The following is an 18,022-nucleotide window of genomic DNA, read 5'->3' as shown; positions in this document are numbered from 1 at the left end:
AGCGTTCTAGACAAAACTATGCTTGTTTAGGTATTCTATCCCTCAGATGATTACGAGGTAGTGACCTTACCTGGGCCAGAGAATGACTGCTAGGCCAGTTGCTGAGGCCTTTATCCAGGATAATGTTGGAAAAATAGGATTGGGTCTCAAGGCATCTTTTGAAAAGGATGGATGTGACCAGAGCACAGGCATCTCACAATCTTTCTCCCAGTCTTGTCTCCATCTAGAGAAGTCTTTTTTTTTTAATTTTTTTAAACGTTTATTTATTTTTGAGACAGAGAGAGACAGAGCATGAACAGGGGAGGGGCAGAGAAAGAGGGAGACACAGAATCTGAAACAGGCTCCAGGCTCTGAGCTGTCAGCACAGAGCCCGACGTGAGACTCGAACTCATGGACCGTGAGATCATGACCTGAGCCTGGAGCCTGTTTCAGATTCTGTGGATGCTTAACCGACCAAGCCACCCAGGCGCTCCTCCATCTAGAGAAGTCTTGACCTCTTCCCATGACTGTTACATCAGAAGCTGGCATCTTTTTTCACTGGTTTCTTTCTTTCTTCAATCCCTTATTGTGGAGTTGAACCTTATTAAAATTAGTTTAATTGTTTTATAATTAACTTGGGTAAACAAAGTTTAGTAATATTTTAAGTCAAATGGCATGTTTATCTACAAGATATTTCAAACGTATTATATGCTTTAAACCAAAAATATTTTATTCTAAATAGAGTGAATTTTCTTTTACTAACCATATTTGATAGTAAAATTTTCTTTTATGGATTATCAGGTGTTCTTCTTTTTCTTATTTCTATGTACAATCCATCTTCAACTCTCCCACTCCCAAGATGGGAAAACTCTAAATAGGACTTGAAAAAATCTCCTGGGCACTCCACAATCCAATGCAGTCTTCTATCTTCCATCCCTGTTGGAAGTAATCTCTCCGTCCCTTCTCTTGTGGCATTGGTCATTGTCTTCTGTACTGATATTTACATACATGGCTAATCTCTGTAAGTGAATCCTAAAAGCAAGGTCCTCATTTTACTCACTATTGAGTAAAAGATCCTCACCACTGGTTAAAAAAAAAATCTCTTGAGCAAGATCCATATTTTACTTTCAGTGCCTAAAATATAGTACCTTACAAATAGGAAGACTTAAAATTATTTGATGAGTAGAAAAGAAACAATTGGTCATTTATTAGATGTATGAATATCCCTCAGTTAAATTTATTTTTTCTTCTTCTGTTCTTATTTCTTTGTCTATGTGTTATCATGTGGCTGTCTTTTTAATTTCTTTGCTTCTATTTCATTTGGCTTCTGTCTATTCCCTTTTTACCTTCATTTTCTCTTCTTTTTCTTCTCTTGCATGGAACACAATGTTTTACATGGAATGACAGGTTTTTGTTTGTTTCTTGCAGTTAGTCATTTGAGGATTGCATTTTATCCCAAAATAAATGAGTGATAACAATAAAACACTGAACCAAGTTGTTCATTACAAAATCTAGGGCCTTAAGTGAGCTATCACCATGAGGTTAGTAGCTTTCAATAGAATAAGCCATTTAGTCTAATTAAACACAAGAAACATCACAAGATTTGAGATACACTTGTCAAATGAGATAAATCCTTTGAAAGTTGCGACTGTGAACTCAACAGGTTATCACAGTTATTGGTATAAATTGTGCAAAGTAAAGTCATGAAATTATAAACCTGGGTAAAATGCAAAGAAAAAAAGTAAATTTAGCAATAGAAACATTGGTGTGGTACTGAAGTGATATTAATCTCAGGTGGACAACCCTGTCCAGGATAACAATAATCAGTTGTTTTGGGCATTTTAGTGTTATGCAAATCCTTACAGCTTGATGAGTTATGATCATTGTTATGACCTGTTAAGTGAATCAAAATGAAGGAACTAACCATCCAACAGTCCATTCATGCTATGTGTTTATAGTAAAGTACAAGCTTCGTAAGAGACAGAAGAAGACAGTGTTTGAAGGAAATACTTAAGTTGAAACAATGCTCATCTTTGGTTCAGTATTATTTTATACATACAACTGAATTAAATACAATTTTTTCGTAAGTGTCAAAATCAAGTCCATTTATGAGATTAGTACGTAAAAACTAATATACTTCATCAAACATATTCAACTTAAATAGTGGCCCAAATGTATTCCAACTGCATGGTTAAATATTACTTCCTATAAAGTCTGTTTCTCTTCCCATAGTCCCACCGAGGATCTGGTCTTTAATTTGGATTTTAAAATTATGAACTAATAGGACTCACAGCCAATTTCATCTTCAAATGAGATGCTTCTGGGATGATTAATTTCTATAAAGAAGAACTTGGTAATGCTCTATGTGGAAAATATCTAAAAATTACAAAAAATATCTGCAGTGCTTTCCATGTGTATTTCATATTTCATATGCTCCGACTAAAAAGTTTAAGGATTTAGAAACAAATAAAAGACAATCATCATTTGTGTTGGACAAAAATTACTGTTGACATGCTACAACCCCTCTCTCTTGCAATTGTTGGGCAGGTCAATACAGCAACACTATCACATTATTCTTGAAGATAAAGACGGGATCTCATTAAAATTGTACCTACATAATAGACCTAGTGAAGCCCTATAACCACTTAATAAATCAGTGCTGATCTTTGTGTCCACGCTGAAACCTGTTTTTTTGTTGGCCTACAGATATGGACATTAAATCTTCCCTCCACTGACAATGAATAGCACATTCAGAGCAATCATGTTTCATTACAGCTACCACTTAGCTCTTGGATAAGCCCTCTAGGCTAAATGTTGGATGTGGGAACTCTAGTCCTGTAGGTAACCTACTTATTATCAAACATAAATCTAAAATTTACTATTTTTATGCTATACCTACAGCTGTTCTATTACAACTATTGTTGCTTTTCTGGCCACTCTCACTACTATGTTCTATACGTTAATTCCTACTAAATGCCAAATGCTAGGTATGTTCCATGCAATATCCAAATTCTCATGACAGTCCCTCAAGGTTGGTACTAACTATAGTCTCAGAGAGATCAAGTGACTTGCCCAAGTCACAAAGCTACTGAGGATCCAAACCCAATTATATCTCAGTCCATGCTCTCCCCCACAAAAACAAAGATGTAAAATTCTATATCTAGTATGACAAATTAAGGAGAAATTCACAAACTGAAGGAGACTGAAGAAGCTTATGGTTATTTCATGGTTATTTCAAATTAACTTTATAACTCTTAGAAGGAAATGAAATAATTTTCTTGTTTTTTTGTTTGTTTGTTTTACTTTACTGCTGTGACTAATGTAATTGTTTATCAGGCTTTGGAAACAAGCACTTTGTTATGCTCAGGGTGAGTGAATATTATTCCCCCTGCATGTTCTTTCCATTCTAGTTCTTCTTTTTTTTTTTTTTTCTAATCTGCTTCCTTTTATTTATTTTTTTATTTTTTTAAATAGAATTTATTGTCAAGTTGGCTAACATACAGTGTATACAGTGTGCTTTTGGTTTTGGGGATAGAGTCCCGTGATTCATCACTTACATACAATACCCAGTGCTCATCCCAACATTCTAGTTCCGAAAACGCGAACTGTGCTAGATGCTGGAAAGTGCCACATGGGTTTCATCTGTGTGGAACATAAAGGATGTCAGCTGGAGAGATGGCGAAAAAGGGAGAAAGCGTGTAAAAGACGCACTGTTGAGAAAGGATCAGGGTGCCCAGAAAAAGACTGTAGCAGCATCATTTGTCAGGATTTATCAATAACACCCAACAAGCAATTTACTATTCTCTCACTCTTTATTATTCTTTCCCATCTGCACATAAGTGTGTTCGAATTCTTCACATCTTAAAAGCAACAATGATGGGAAACTTTAAATCTTCTTTGGCTTGATGTTCCACTGAACTGAAAATACCACCAGAAGCCTTCTTTTCCCTAAGGCATAACAAACACTCTGAGATATTAAATTGCAGTGTTTTATGCTTTCAACAACTGCTTGTGACATGTACTCATGGTCCTTTGAGCAAACATTTCTTATTCACTTACGTGCTGCCTCAATGTCTTACATTCAAATGTTTGTATGAACTGTAAATTATTGTATTTTAATTTCATAGGGTCTCAAATGATCTCAAACTTTTGGTATAAAACCTTGACATCTCTTACCCACAAAGTTGGTCACTGATCTACTGGCTTGGGAATGCTTGCTCTAAAATCTCCTGACACTTTCAGGCATTTCCAACCCACTTTGAGACACAGGACTCCAGCCAATGGACCTTTCCTGTGAGACCCCCGCAACTGCCCTTTAGCAGATATGAGTTACTTTCAAATGTGTCATATGCCTGCCAGGTATTTAGCCCACAGCTGATATTACCACAAGTCATGAGACAAGGTCTTAAAATGAAAGCAGCGAGGGAGCCAGAAGCATAGAGAATGGTAATGTTAGACTTGTAAGAGACCTTTAATACCATTCAATCCAGTCTCTCATTTTCCAGGAGAGGAAACACAGCACCTGTGAGATGAGGTTGCCCAAAGTGCCCCAAATAACTGAAGGTTTCATGGGGACTAAAACTAGGCCTAGGCCTTCCAACTCCAGGTTGATATCTACATGTCATGAGGCTATCCTGTAAATGATATCCAAATACTCTAAGTATTAAACTGTTCGGTAACGATCAATCAAAATGCTACAATTATTACATGCATCATAATTTGAGTTTTCAGGTACCATCACATATTAAGTTTTATACTATTTGGAACACGTATTTCAAAACTTTGAGGTAAAGATAACACTTCTTTATTGAAAAAAAAATTTACTGGAAAACACAGATGAAAAAACCTGATATTTGTTGACACCTCAAAAACAGTCTACATATGTTACAGTAGTACATTTAGCTATTTTATGCATTTGGTTTCCTGCATAGTTTCCAAAATGTTCTAGAAGACAGCAGTACTTTAAATGGAGTCAGCTGGAGGTTTTAAAAGTATTTTAAGAAAACCACAATCTTCTTTGTCCCAAGAGCTCTCATTGGTTAATATTCATCTTTGCTTGGTTCTTATTAAGAAAAGCTAATGTTAGACTGAATTTAATTAATCCATCAAAACCACAGAATTTTCTTTCTCATTCCCTCCAACATTTTGTTTCTCTTTAGTCACAGAAGGTAACACTTTCCATGCAGCAGATCATCTGAGTAAGTGTGGGTTAAAATGGTCAATTGTGAATCAGTCTCAATCATGTGGCTCTTCCATGGCAAAAGAGGTTGTTTGTCTCTACTGTGAGAATGTTCTGAATGCTGCACCTTGTGCCTATCTCCAAATAATCATACTTCAGAAAAGCTGAAAATATCACAGTCACGGAGAGGTTACCCTTCTACCTGGTGTTAGGGACAAGTGGAGGTAGATACTTTCTCTAATAACATCAAGCATCTGCTCCCTGCTAACATCCTTTGTGAACCCTAGACATCTCTACTGACATAGGTAATCTTACAAGTATTAATAAATAGTCTGGACTTAGCCACCATTTCTGTGTTTATGGAGGGAAAGCTGAAAAAATAAGACTTAAGCTACCTGATGCTGCTTCTTCATGGTACCTTGCTTTTCATGGTGCTTTAATATTTTTCAAAGTGCTTTTCATATGAATACATATATCACTTACTCACAAAAGCTGAGCAAGTGGTATGAGAGGCAGAATTCTTAGACGGCCTCCAAGATTTCCGTCTGCTGGTGTGGTGTATATGCCCTCAAAATCCCTTAACTTTGAGTGTGGGCAGGATCTATGAATATGACATAGTCACTCCTGTGATTTTATCTTAGCAGACAAGAGAGAGATTGTCCTGCTGGCTTTGAAGAAGCAAATAGCTGTGCTATAAAAGGTCTATGAGCAAGTCACATGATGAGGGCAGCCCTACCTGTTCAGAGTGATCCCCAGTGGACAGCTAGCAAGAAGACAGGAATCCCCATCTTCATCTTCAAGGAAATGATAGCCAACAACTTGAAAGAGCTTGGAAGTGATTCAATGTTCATCCAGTACATCCAGATGAAAAACATCACTTGTTTCATAACTTGATTTCAGTCTCTGAGACCCTGTGCAGAGGACTCTGTCCAGGCCTCTGACCTACAGAACATGTGTAATAATAAAGGACTGTTGTTTTAAGCCACTAAGTTTGTGCTAATTTGTTGTGTAGCAGTAGAAAGCTAATGAAAGCAAAGGTAAATAATACTATGATGATTTCACGAATAAGGACACTGGTTCAGAAAGATGAACTGATTTGGTTAATTTCATCGTGAAGATTGGTGTGACAGGACTGATAGTGGTACCTTGGATGCCTCCTTTATATGCTAGCATTCTTTCCACAGTCCCATAATGCTCCATACTAATGCGTATTACTGCTAGGTGTTCTTTACCCCTGCCCAACAACAAGATAGATACTTGAAAGCATAATACATTATCTTCCTCCATGCAGCTCAACACCAAGTAAGGCAATGACTTTATTAATCCTCACATCAGTTCTGTAGTATAGTAAAAACACTCATCAAAATCAAAGTAAATGTTAAGATGATAATATTTTTTAAAGAGTCTCAAATCGAATGTTAGTCCTCATCACTTAACAAACAATATTCTGAATAGTCAAGATCAGGAAATGTGATCGGTAATTCCACCCACTTTTTGTATTGTTTCTTCGGTGAATTATTTTTGAAAACCACTACAAAATTCTTTATTTTGAGACAAGGAAAATCTAAGCCTTTGTGCACCATCATCGTTCCCCAAGCCTAGAAAACAAAAGAGAGTGAGAGGAAAAATTAAATGCACATCCAATTAAGAATTCCCTGTGGCCAAAGTAAACATAAGCTCACAGCACTTTACTCACTTGGCCACATATTTTGCAGATAATCTCGCCATTTGTTTGATAGTCTACAAACTTCTTTCGTAGGGCTTTGTTTTCTCTCACAATGTAGAGTTCCCTAAAATGATCAAGGAGTAAAAACATACCTGAGAATTTGCAATGGACAAATATGCAAATTATGGGTACATGCTGTTGGACCTGAAGCTCAGCCACCTGCATGCATATCCCACACCTTATCCCCCTCTCCTTCCTGCCCCCACAGATCATCAGGTAGACACTCCCTTTCCGCATGCATCTCTCAAGGGCCATGTTGCTTTTGGTGGCCTCTTTAAGTCTGTAGATTATTTTAACTAGACTTAAGTTGTCCAAAATTTTGAGAACAAATACGACTACACACCAGATGATGCACCTTGGATCCAAATGGCTCTGGGGCTCTCCCTTCTCCCCCCCGTGCCTCAGTGCAATATATTTGAAAAAGTCACATTTGAAATAGGGATAGAATATGGGGGCTAAAGGAGGAGAAGTTCTGAAAAATAATGAACCTCATTTGTACTATTTCGGAAGAACACGCACAGTACAACCTACTTCACTTCTTATACAGAAACTAAAAATTCAGTGTTCCAGGACCTACTTGAATACTGGTGTCATGTTGACATGGTGCATCTTCTCAATTACATGGATGTCTTCCCCAGAGCAGGCTACCACACCGCAGTTTTTGCAGAGGAAATTTATTAACGATGGGTTTTCCTTGTAATACTTGGCGATACTTCTCTTGATTTTCATTTTCTTTTCCATTATACTTTGCATCTGTAATTCCAAAATCTGCATTGAGAAAAAAAAATTCAGTGTTTCTTTTTTTTTTTTTTTTTCACAGCTTCACTGAAGTAAGTCTCCTGGAATTCAGAGATCTTAAATAGTTACAAAAATGTACACTTGGCCTTAGTATAGAAAGAAAAATAATGAGGCGATAGCCTCCAAAGAATTTTGCATATAATCCTTTCCTGTAATCATGGAAATGTGTTCAGAAAGCAACCTTTTCCATTTTAGACAAGTTCTACTGTGAGAAAGTCCTTACTAATATTAAAAAAACAAAAACAAAACAACAACAAAATAACACCTCATCCTACCACCTCTCTCCCTTGCCATTAGTTTCAATTCGGTGTCATAAAATAAGTTTAAGCCTTCTTTTACATGGAATCCCTTTGAAGACCTAAACACTATTATGACATTACCAATAGTCTTCTCTTACTTGTGATAAGCCACCCCCCCGCCACCAATTTCTTTAATCTTTTCTAGACCCTTTGCTATCTTACTCAATCTCTTCTTTACACATTTGTAGCAGAAACACTAGTTTCCCACCCAGAGTCCATTCTTCCTGGGAACAGAACTATAATTTCATTCCAGGTGAAAATATGCTAGCTACATTACAACATTTCAAGCCAGTGGCCAGTGAGACATAAGATGTTGCGTAGAATTTCTAGAAAAGCTCAAGTATCAGATAGTGGCCATTTTGCACTTTCTGTCTTTTCCATCTTCTTCTTTCTTCCACCTAAAATGAGCATGTGACAGTTGAAATTTGAAAAAAAACTCTCTTTGGCCTGGATAACAGAAACCAAATACTAAGAGGGCAGATAAGAGAGAAAGGTCTTGGCTTCCTTGACATCATGGAGCTATCATATGGATCTAGATTATCCACATTTTTTTATGAGAATAAGACCTTAACTGTGTATTCCAGGCCCTGTGGCTAGTGGCAAAATTTATGTCATAACAGAAACAATGTAGAGACACAAAACTTGAGATAGGCACTGGCCAGGTCTCACACCTACATAACTTCACATTAGGAAAACTTGTTTCTTAAATAATTTACCTCCAAACTAAACCACTCATAGATAGCAAAGTTATATTAAAATGTGCAGGACGCCATTGTTTTCCTGAAGGCTGAGGGGAAGTTTGTAGTAAAAGTAAATTATCAGTGCTGATGAGCAAAGCTGAATGGCCCATCTCTGGCTCTCACCTCTGTTTTGGGCTTTGATTCAAGACAGCCATATTTACTACAGAAAGGAGAACGAAACCTTGTAAGCAGCCCATGGGCCATATAATAGTTTAAACAGACAACTACAAAGACTAGTGTCATGTGTAAATTATAACAATATAAAAAATTGAAGTATTATGTTCCCTAAAAGTTTAATTAGGTTGTTCCTGCAAGATACTATCATTCACTGAGCCGATAAAAGATGATTTGGCATGGGATCATGTACATGGCAGGCAATTAAGAAACACAGGTGCAACAGAAAAGATAAAAATAAATCCAAAGTTAGTGTATGGGTATGTAACCAGGACACCAGCAACTAAAAGATTAGTTTTAAAATAGTAAAGAATAGGGGCGCCTGGGTGGCTCATTCAGTTGAGAGCCTGACTCTTGATTTTGGCTCAGGTCATGATCCCAGGGTTGTGGGATCCAGTTCCATGTCGGGCTCCACACTGAGCACAGTCTGCTTAAATTCTCTCTCTCCCTCACATATATATACATTAATTAATTAACTGATTAATTAGTTAAAATACTAAAGACCAGTAAGGGATTAGTTCTAAAATAGTGAAAAATAGTAAAGAATGTGAATTAGAGGGGCAACAAATGAAAACAAAGCATCATAAATATATGGGAGGTACAAGCTATAGTCAGTCAAAGTCTAAATAAAATGTAACGAGTTGGAAAAGCTGTTGGGTCATTGCCAGGGAAAATGTTTAAAATCTTCACATTGTTTCTAGAAGTTTGATTCACAGGCTATCAGTTATGTACAGATTCTGTATATGACATGGAAAATAGACCTCACCTTCTGTGTCAAGGCTCACCATTTACTAGTGGCTGTTTGAACATTGTGTTGATACGGATTCTTAACTCAGAAGAAGGGAGTGCTGGGGTCTACCAGCGATGTCTGCTGAGGGAGCTGCACAGAATAGTAGTCAAATGTACCCCCTGCCATCCTTTTCTGAGTTTGTCAGCCTGGAGTAGCTTTAGGAGGGCAGGGCTCTTAGCCAAAGGAAATCTAAAAAGGTAGCCGATTCTGGGGCCCCCAAAGAGACTGTATCTTATTGTAGATATAATCTGAAAAAATTTACCTCATAAATTCCAGAGATGGCCTAGAGTTTACCCAAAACATCTGGTCTTGAAACATCAATCTTTGAAAATATCCACTTGATTAACTTTCCAGTGACATTATATGGTCACAGATGTTTGATTTGACATTATCAAATGTTTGGTTTGCCTTATATGTAAAGGGGTTTTAAAATATAAGTTTGTGTAGAAACCTGGCCAGGAAACCTTGGAGTTGGTTATAGCAATGCACACCAATTTAAAAGCATCCCTTTCGTGAAACTCTATTTAGGGTAGAGCCAATTCCAATGTTAAGAAACTAACATTCACACCCATATGCAAGGGTGTGAATTTTCTTCTAAATGGATTGTTTGCTATTATAGTAGTTACAGTCTTTAATTCAGTGGTATGGGGGATTTCCTGAAATATTGCAGAAATGCATTCTTCCTTCACGGCATTCCTCTTGAAGCTCAAATGACTCTACATTAGTAAACTGAGATGCAGCTAGATAACATATTATGTATTTTCTTATCATTCAAATCTAACCTCAATGTCTCTATTTCTAAGAGACTTTCCCCAAACATCCAATCTAAAAAGTACTCATCTAATGACTCGTTTCATGTTGTCTTATTCTAATTCTCTAGAATTTATCCTTATGTGATATATTTCTTGGTTCATTTTTGTTTCTTGTTTCTCCTCTTCAACTCTCACTACGTATACTCTAGAATATAAGCTTCACGTGGCAGAGATCGGTCTGTGCTGTTTGCTACCATGCTCTCTCTTTCTAGAACATTGCCTGGCACAGAGTAGGCACTTCATAAATACTTCTACAATGAAAATTTGTGTCTGTACTGATTCAACGAAACCAAAATTACCAGGTTGGCTTGAATGGGTGAACTGCACTAATCTTTCTAAACAAGGGCAGATTAAATTTACATCATCAAAATTTATGGTTGGTTTCATTGGAACGGTGGCCTGACAATTTCTGCTCATGATGGATCTTGATTCTTTTTGTATGTGAATCTGGACTAAGTACAGCTCATCCAACTGGAACTTAAAATTCAAGCACAATTTCTGTCTTGAGACTTAGCCACAAAGCTATCAATGGCAACCACATGCAGCCACTTTAAAGTGAAAAATAAATTCAGAGAGGTCCAAAAACAATACCTTATGAGCATACTCCTCTGGGTTCATATTTTGAACATGGTCTATAGCTTTATACATCATTTTCTCTCGGAAATCATTAACTATCTCACGTTCAATAACTCCTGAACCACTGTGGGCAACCAGGACGTAGGTACTCTCATCAGCTCTGGCTCGACCTCGGGCCTGAGAACATAAAGAAATCAAATAAATGAATGGCTATGCCTTCTGTCCACACTCTCATCTTTGGTTTGGAATGGTATTCATTGCTCAGTGTGCCAGCCTTCAAGTAATTTCGTTATTCTCAGTAAAGTTAGCTGTTACCCATTTTTTGTAAATCAGTTATTTGAAATTCAAAATGTGCTTTAATGCAGAAACAATGTTCTAGAGCGATGATGGTTAGGTCACCACACCAACCCTCAAAACCCTCAACTGCACAAGACCATTCTGTCCACCTTTTTCGTTCCCAGGATCCTCCTCTCAACCCTGGGAACCGGCACCATTGACTTAGACTGGAATGGCATTCCGGCCTGGTAGGAGGGATAGATGGAAAGAAGGGGCATCTCTGACCTTGACAGCAGGACTATTGAAAATGCAGTTTCTGCTCCTGGTATCTATGTTGGATTTTGAGCACATTTCCCCATGAAAACAGGCTCAACATGGTGATAAATTTCTGTAGTCCTCTTTAGACAGTAATATTTCGGTACATTTTGAGTAACAGACAATGTTGTGGCCTGGCCCAGGAACCTAACTACCAGCTATAATATCTGTATGAAAAATGCATTCAGTGTTACAAGCCACCAACAAATTAACTCTTGAAATTCAATTACTTGCTAATTTGATGGTTGTCTGGTTATTTTAGTCTTCCTGACTTGTCTCCCATGCAGGGATACAATTCAATGTATTTAAAAAAGATTTTAAGTTAATTTTATAGGAAGAGTATTATATATGCAAATCAAAGGTAACAATTATATTGTTAAAATAGTGTGGGTAAAAGATAAAAGAAAATTAGGACATTTCACTTTTGTTTTGCATGTGTAACTTTGCCTCCCTCAACATTTTATGATGAAAAATTCAAAACATACAGAAAAACTGTAAGAATTGGGAGGAGAATGCAGAAATGGTAGGGATCCTTAAGGTTTGTGCATATTGCTTTGTCAGACATTTTTAAGAACACTGCACTTCAGATTCCTAGTCCAGCTGGGAGCTCGCAGACATCCTAGGAATGAAGACGCCTCTTTTGACTCTTACAGATGGGGCGGGGCCAGTGTCATGTTTCTGAAGAGTCTTGGGACACAGAAATAACAACCAAAGAAGAGTTGTTTAAAAATGCAACAGTTGGGGTGCCTGGGTGGCTCAGTCAGTTAAGCGTCCAACTTCAGCTTAGGTTGATCTCAGTCTATGAGTTGGGAGCTCTGAGTCGAGCTCTGTGCTGATAGCTCAGAGCCTGAAGCCTGCTTGGGATCCTGCGTCTCCCTCTCTCTCTGCCTCTCTCCTGCCTGTGCTCCGTCTCTCTCTCTCTCTCTCTCTCTCTCTCTCTCTCCCTCCCTCCCTCTCTCTCTCTCTCTCTCAAAAAATAAACATTAAAATAAAATTAAAAATAACAACAAAAATACAACAGTTATCTGATTGTCATACGAATCAAAACAGGAGTATTCAGCTCTTCAAGATTTCTTTTTTTGAATTGAGGTATAATTGACATATAACATTGTATTCGTCTCAGGTGTGCAATATAATGATTTGGTATTTGTATACAATAAGAACCGATTTCTCTTTTAGAAGAATAGATATATTTTTAAAACTGTGCTGTTTTCTAAAACAATTAAAATAATAACACAAAATAAAAATTTAACATATTAGAGGTATTAAGTGTACCTGGACCATGGCTATTTCATTAGTGACGAGACCATAACGGATAACAATATTACATTCTTTAATATCCAGACCTTCTTCTGCCACTGTGGTAGCGATAAGCAAATTTATTTTTCCAGTGCGGAATTTACTAATGACTTCTTTTTGTTCATTCTGTAGAAACATTTTAATAAATTAAATTTTGTGATGCTAAACACATTATAATCTTCTAATTAGCAGAAGAAATAATAAATTGCAACTGGTCAGTGCAAATCAAAGGATTAGCTCATACACGGATTCACTGCCATCTGTTTTTGGCATTGAACAAAGACATGATGGTAAGACAACATTTGATATCCAATCTGGGATTACCACACAATAATAAAAATATTTCCATCATCCAGTCTGGAAGTGGGAAGACCATCATTTTTGCCAAGGAAATAAATTGATGGGTAACTTGGGAGGGAGGAAAAAGGAGATGCTTTCGGTTGAGGAGAGGATAGGGCGATGAGAAACTAGAGTGGGCTTTGCTCTTTACTATGTTAACTTCAGAATCTTTAGTATTCAGAAAATAAGATGCAGTGACACTTTGAAAGATTGTTGAATTTTGAGTCACAGAGAAAATAATACAGTCTATGCCACATTTGGTCACTTTAAGAGTCACTCAAGCATGAAACCTATAGAATATTTCTGGAAGGATATGTGAAAAACTGAAAATATTGGCTGCCTCCAGCGAGGGAGCCAGAATACTGGAGGGGAGTCGTGTGCCCTGAACCTTATTAATTCTGAAAGATATGAATATGTTATCTGTTCAAAGAGAAGATTAAATAAAAATGAAATAATAAGTTATTAAAACATAATATTAAAACTATAATAAATGAAAAAACTCTGAATTTTGAGTTTTTGAGTATATTAATTTCTTAGTATAAGAAATAGGGGCGCCTGGGTTAAGCATCCAACTCTTGATTTCAGTTCAGGTCATGATCTCATGGTCTGTGAGTTCAAGCCCCATGTCAGGCTCTTCCTCTCTCTCTCTCTCTCTCTCTCTCTCTCTCTCTCTCAGACCCTCCCCCCTCTCAAAAATAGATAAATAAACTTAAAAAGAAAAAAGAAAGAAAGAAAACATGCACTCTGGCCCTTGCATAGGAGGGGCAGGTGAACATAAACCCAGCCCCATATGGCCACGGTGGTTTTACTGCCACAATTACTCTTACCAAAGCTGTTGGTCCAGTCTGCCTCTGGTGCATGTTTATGCTGTCTTTTATCCCCAAACATTAAACAAAAATAACATGTCACACCAGCAGTGTGTTTTCCTATCCCCTTCCTTCTCTTCCTAGAAGCAGTGTGTCTTTATTTGACTCCTAAATGCGAAAGCATTGTGCAGAAAAAGCCTCTCTCCAGTCTTCACTGATAATTTCTCCCTCTGGCACTCATGTCCACTGATAAAGGCTTACATGTCTTTGGATTTTAGCAGAAGATGTCTCTGCTATTCAAGAGTACTTTAATAATGAGAATTTCAGACACAGCATCAAACCCTGAAACAGTAGATGCCAACTCCCTCTCCCAAGGAGTAAGGCCAACTCTGTTCACAAGGGGAGGATGTGGGATGTAAGGAAGGTAATTTGGTATGTAGCCCCCAAATCTGAAATGACTTATGACCAAAAAGTAGCTTGATAACAACATACTTTCCTTTTATACCTCACCACTTTTCAAAGAGGAGCTGAGGCCACATATACCTGAAGTCATAATACGAAAGCTAATATAATAGAAACTTAAAAACAGGAGTAAAAGGATACAGATGTATTACTTGTAAGCATTAACCCAGAGGCTGTGGGACTGAACTTGAGTTTTACCTGTGAGCTTCTGGAAAGGTAAGGCAAAAGGGAAACAAATTAAGAAAACTGGTTCTCATCACAAAGGAGGAAGTAAGCTCCTTACCCAAGGAAAACAGTTCTTTCTTTCTCTGGCATAAATTTTAGAGGGAGCTTTAACTGAGTATATGTAGTGAGTATATTGAGCATTATCATGTAAAATTTCAAGAACTATTTTTTTCAGCAAACAATAAAACAGATAATTTGCTCCATTGGACTGAATGATGATGACCATAACAGAATTCAAGTCTCCTCTTGTCCCTCAAGACTCAAAGTCAATATGACTTCAGAAGAACATTTTACTCTAACAATCCATGCTTGTAATGTCTACAAGTGCCTTTTTTTAAATCTCCCATGGGTTTTTACTGTGCACATGATAAGTAGTATAATGAAATGAAAACAAAACAAAACAAATCTTTAAAAGGAAAAGAAAATCGCTCATAGTCCCAAATCTTTTAACACACGAAATGTCTTAATTTTTCCAAGTTGCCTTACAGATCTCATCCTATGCAAACATATTCTACATTTTTCTAATTATAATGTACATACTTTGGTGGGGATTTGATTTTTCCACTCGATATGATATTGTAACCAGTTTTGCATTTTGTTACTAGGTTTAAATGTCAATCATTTTTGCAAAGGAAACTCAATTTCCAAAGTTGCTCCAAGTATGTGAAAAACGTGACTCCTAACACAATGTTCAGCTTATCAAATACCACAGATTAGACTGCTATTAAACTCACATTTTATCTTAAGAACACGTGTTTCATCCCACAAAATTATTTGTGGGGTGTCAAGAGAAAAAATGAAAAAAGAAAAAGACTACAATAAATTTGGGAAGAGAAATAACAACATGAGGAAAGAAATACAGGAGATGTTTTCACCTGTGTCATGGGCTTGAACTCACTGCTGTGTCCAGCTCCAATCAGATGATGGGCTTTGACGCCAACTTCAGCAAATTTTTTATTTTCAGTAATCCACTGGGAAAGGGCATATGCACTCTGTCGTGTTTTTGTGAAAATTATTCCTCGGGCTGATTCCTCAGTCCTTGTGTATTGTTCCATTATGGTGTTTCTTAATTTGGTCAGCTTCTCATTTTCATGTTTTGGGTTTTCAGCCAGCTTTTTCAACATTCTATTGTTTTCTTTAAAGAATAATTAGTTTGATTATAAAATATGTGAATAATTACACTGGGAGATTTTATGTAATGAGATACTGAGATACGTAGTTGACCTACAGTTAATCTTGTGCTATATCTAACAATGAGGCTAGCTTAATAAATAAATGTATTGCAGTCTTGTTGATAATAAAACCAGGTGGCTGAATGACTGATCGTGATTATACACAATTAATGGCTAATCTGAACCCATCAATTAGAAGGGGCCCCGATATAGGTGGGATTTCTTCTTTCAAAATGAAAGATTATTTTAAGAGGGCCTTTTGGAGGGTGCCTGGCTGGCTTAGTCGGTTAAGCATTGGAATCTTGGTTTCAGCTCAGGTCATGATCTTGAGATTCTCGGGATAGAGCCCCATATCAGGCTCTACACTAGTAGCTCAGAGGTTGCTTGGGATCCCCCCTCTCTCTCTGTATCTCTCTCTTTCTCTCTCTCTCTATAAATAAATAAATAAATACACACTTTTTTTAAAAGAGGGCCTTTTGGGGAGCTTTTGAGAAGTATTGGGCTCATGCCAAAGAGGCACATGCATGAGCATACACCATAAATGTCACATTGATTCTCACCTATAAATAAATCCATGAGAAATCTATCTGTCTTATCCACTCTCAAAGGCTTCTTGTCATCATCCTCATCTTCGTTACCATCATCGTTACCCTCCTCACCACTCTCATCGCTATCATCTTCTTGAACTGCAAACTTCTTTTCTTTTTCATCATTATAGAAAGCTTCCAGGTGATTATAGGCATCAATCGTTCTAATTGTATCATTAATTTGTAGGGCCTCATTGTACTTCCTCAAATGCTCTGCGCAAACTCGGTCTTTGCGATTTCCTTCTCTTGCAGCTGTGAAAGAACACATTATACATAGTGAAATAATGGTAAGACACACCCCTACAATTGTGCTGTGGACTTGAATATGTCTTTGATACTTGTTTTTGAAATGGGCAAGTTAAGGCCCAAAATGCGCCTTGAGCTCTTAAAGCCTTTCAACCCCTGGACTGGCTATCTGAGCTCTGTTACAACAAGAACACCTACCTGATTCTTGCTGACTCAGAAGAATAGCATGGAAAACATTTCAGTTCAGTTTGCATTTGGAGACAGAAACGTTAATATTTATCTTAATGTGTTAAACATACAATAAGTGAAAGACTCTGGAAATGAAGACAAAAATGGATAGATTGGAGCTTCTTTCCATCAGTAGATAAGAGATTAGAACGTGTACATCTGTGTACTACTTCAGAGAAATTCCATCTGATATTCCATTTGCTTTCAGCTTGCTTGAGAATATATGATAGATCATCTGAAATCTTAGCATAAACATGGAAGTGTTAAGTCAAAAACCCAGTTACCTTTTTTTTCCATTTGAATGGTCCATTGTTCATAGGGTTGAGTTCCAAAATCTGACATTGGACTCATTTCACAAAAACTTTGAATCCTGGTCATTATTTCTACAAGTTTATCTTTAAATGGATCCTAAAAATAAATTATACACTTATTCTTACATGTTTATGTTGTTAAAGAAATAACATTACCTTTGTTAACATAATTTCCATGTTATAATAAATTTGGTTCATAATCTTTGTTGAGACAAAGAAACAAGTTAATCTCTGACCACTTCCTCGTACATTTATTTCTTATCCGAAATCCACCCTTAAGCCACACACACACCAACACCATGCACCCCCACTGGAATTCCCATTTTAAAAGTTTTACAAAGATAAAACTAATGAATAATAAGAAATTTGAATGCTAAGAGTAATTTTAAAATATGTAAGTTAAAGCAATACCCCAATTATTTAGAGATTGTGATGTAATTTAAGAAACATTTCCATTTGAAGAACTGGTATGATTTCTAGCAAAATAAAAAGTCAAGAGAGACTTGTGATGAGCACTGGGTGATGCATGGAATTGTTGAGTCACTATATTGTACACTTGAAACTAATATAACACTGTACGTTAACTAACTGGATTATTTTTTATTTTAGAGAGACAGAGAGAAAGAGAGAGAGAGAGAGAGAGAGAGAGAGAGAGAGAGAATCTTAAGCACGAGCTAGCATGG

At 37.0% G+C, this 18,022-nt stretch overlaps 1 protein-coding gene across 2 annotated transcripts in view; it reads right to left on the bottom strand.

Moving 5' to 3' along the window:
• Positions 1-1,304: 1,304 nt before the first annotated feature.
• Positions 1,305-18,022, bottom strand: part of IFIH1 (interferon induced with helicase C domain 1) — a 59,839-nt gene continuing 43,121 nt past the window's right edge. Inside the window, exons 9-16 of one of the 2 annotated variants that reach the window (XM_049615583.1) lie at positions 17,313-17,436; positions 16,528-16,806; positions 15,671-15,930; positions 12,940-13,089; positions 11,089-11,250; positions 7,462-7,652; positions 6,855-6,948; positions 1,305-6,756 (exon numbers count right to left, since the gene is read on the bottom strand). In XM_049615583.1, the coding sequence (XP_049471540.1) occupies positions 6,577-6,756; positions 6,855-6,948; positions 7,462-7,652; positions 11,089-11,250; positions 12,940-13,089; positions 15,671-15,930; positions 16,528-16,806; positions 17,313-17,436 (1,440 nt within the window). In that variant the 3' untranslated portion in view covers positions 1,305-6,576. The remainder of the gene's footprint in view (positions 6,757-6,854; positions 6,949-7,461; positions 7,653-11,088; positions 11,251-12,939; positions 13,090-15,670; positions 15,931-16,527; positions 16,807-17,312; positions 17,437-18,022) is intronic. The other variant, XM_049615584.1, reaches the window with a different exon arrangement.

The sequence above is a fragment of the Panthera uncia genome (genome assembly GCF_023721935.1).
Source record: "Panthera uncia isolate 11264 chromosome C1 unlocalized genomic scaffold, Puncia_PCG_1.0 HiC_scaffold_3, whole genome shotgun sequence".
Lineage (NCBI taxonomy): Eukaryota > Metazoa > Chordata > Mammalia > Carnivora > Felidae > Panthera > Panthera uncia.
This window is presented reverse-complemented; position numbering and strand designations above follow the sequence as displayed.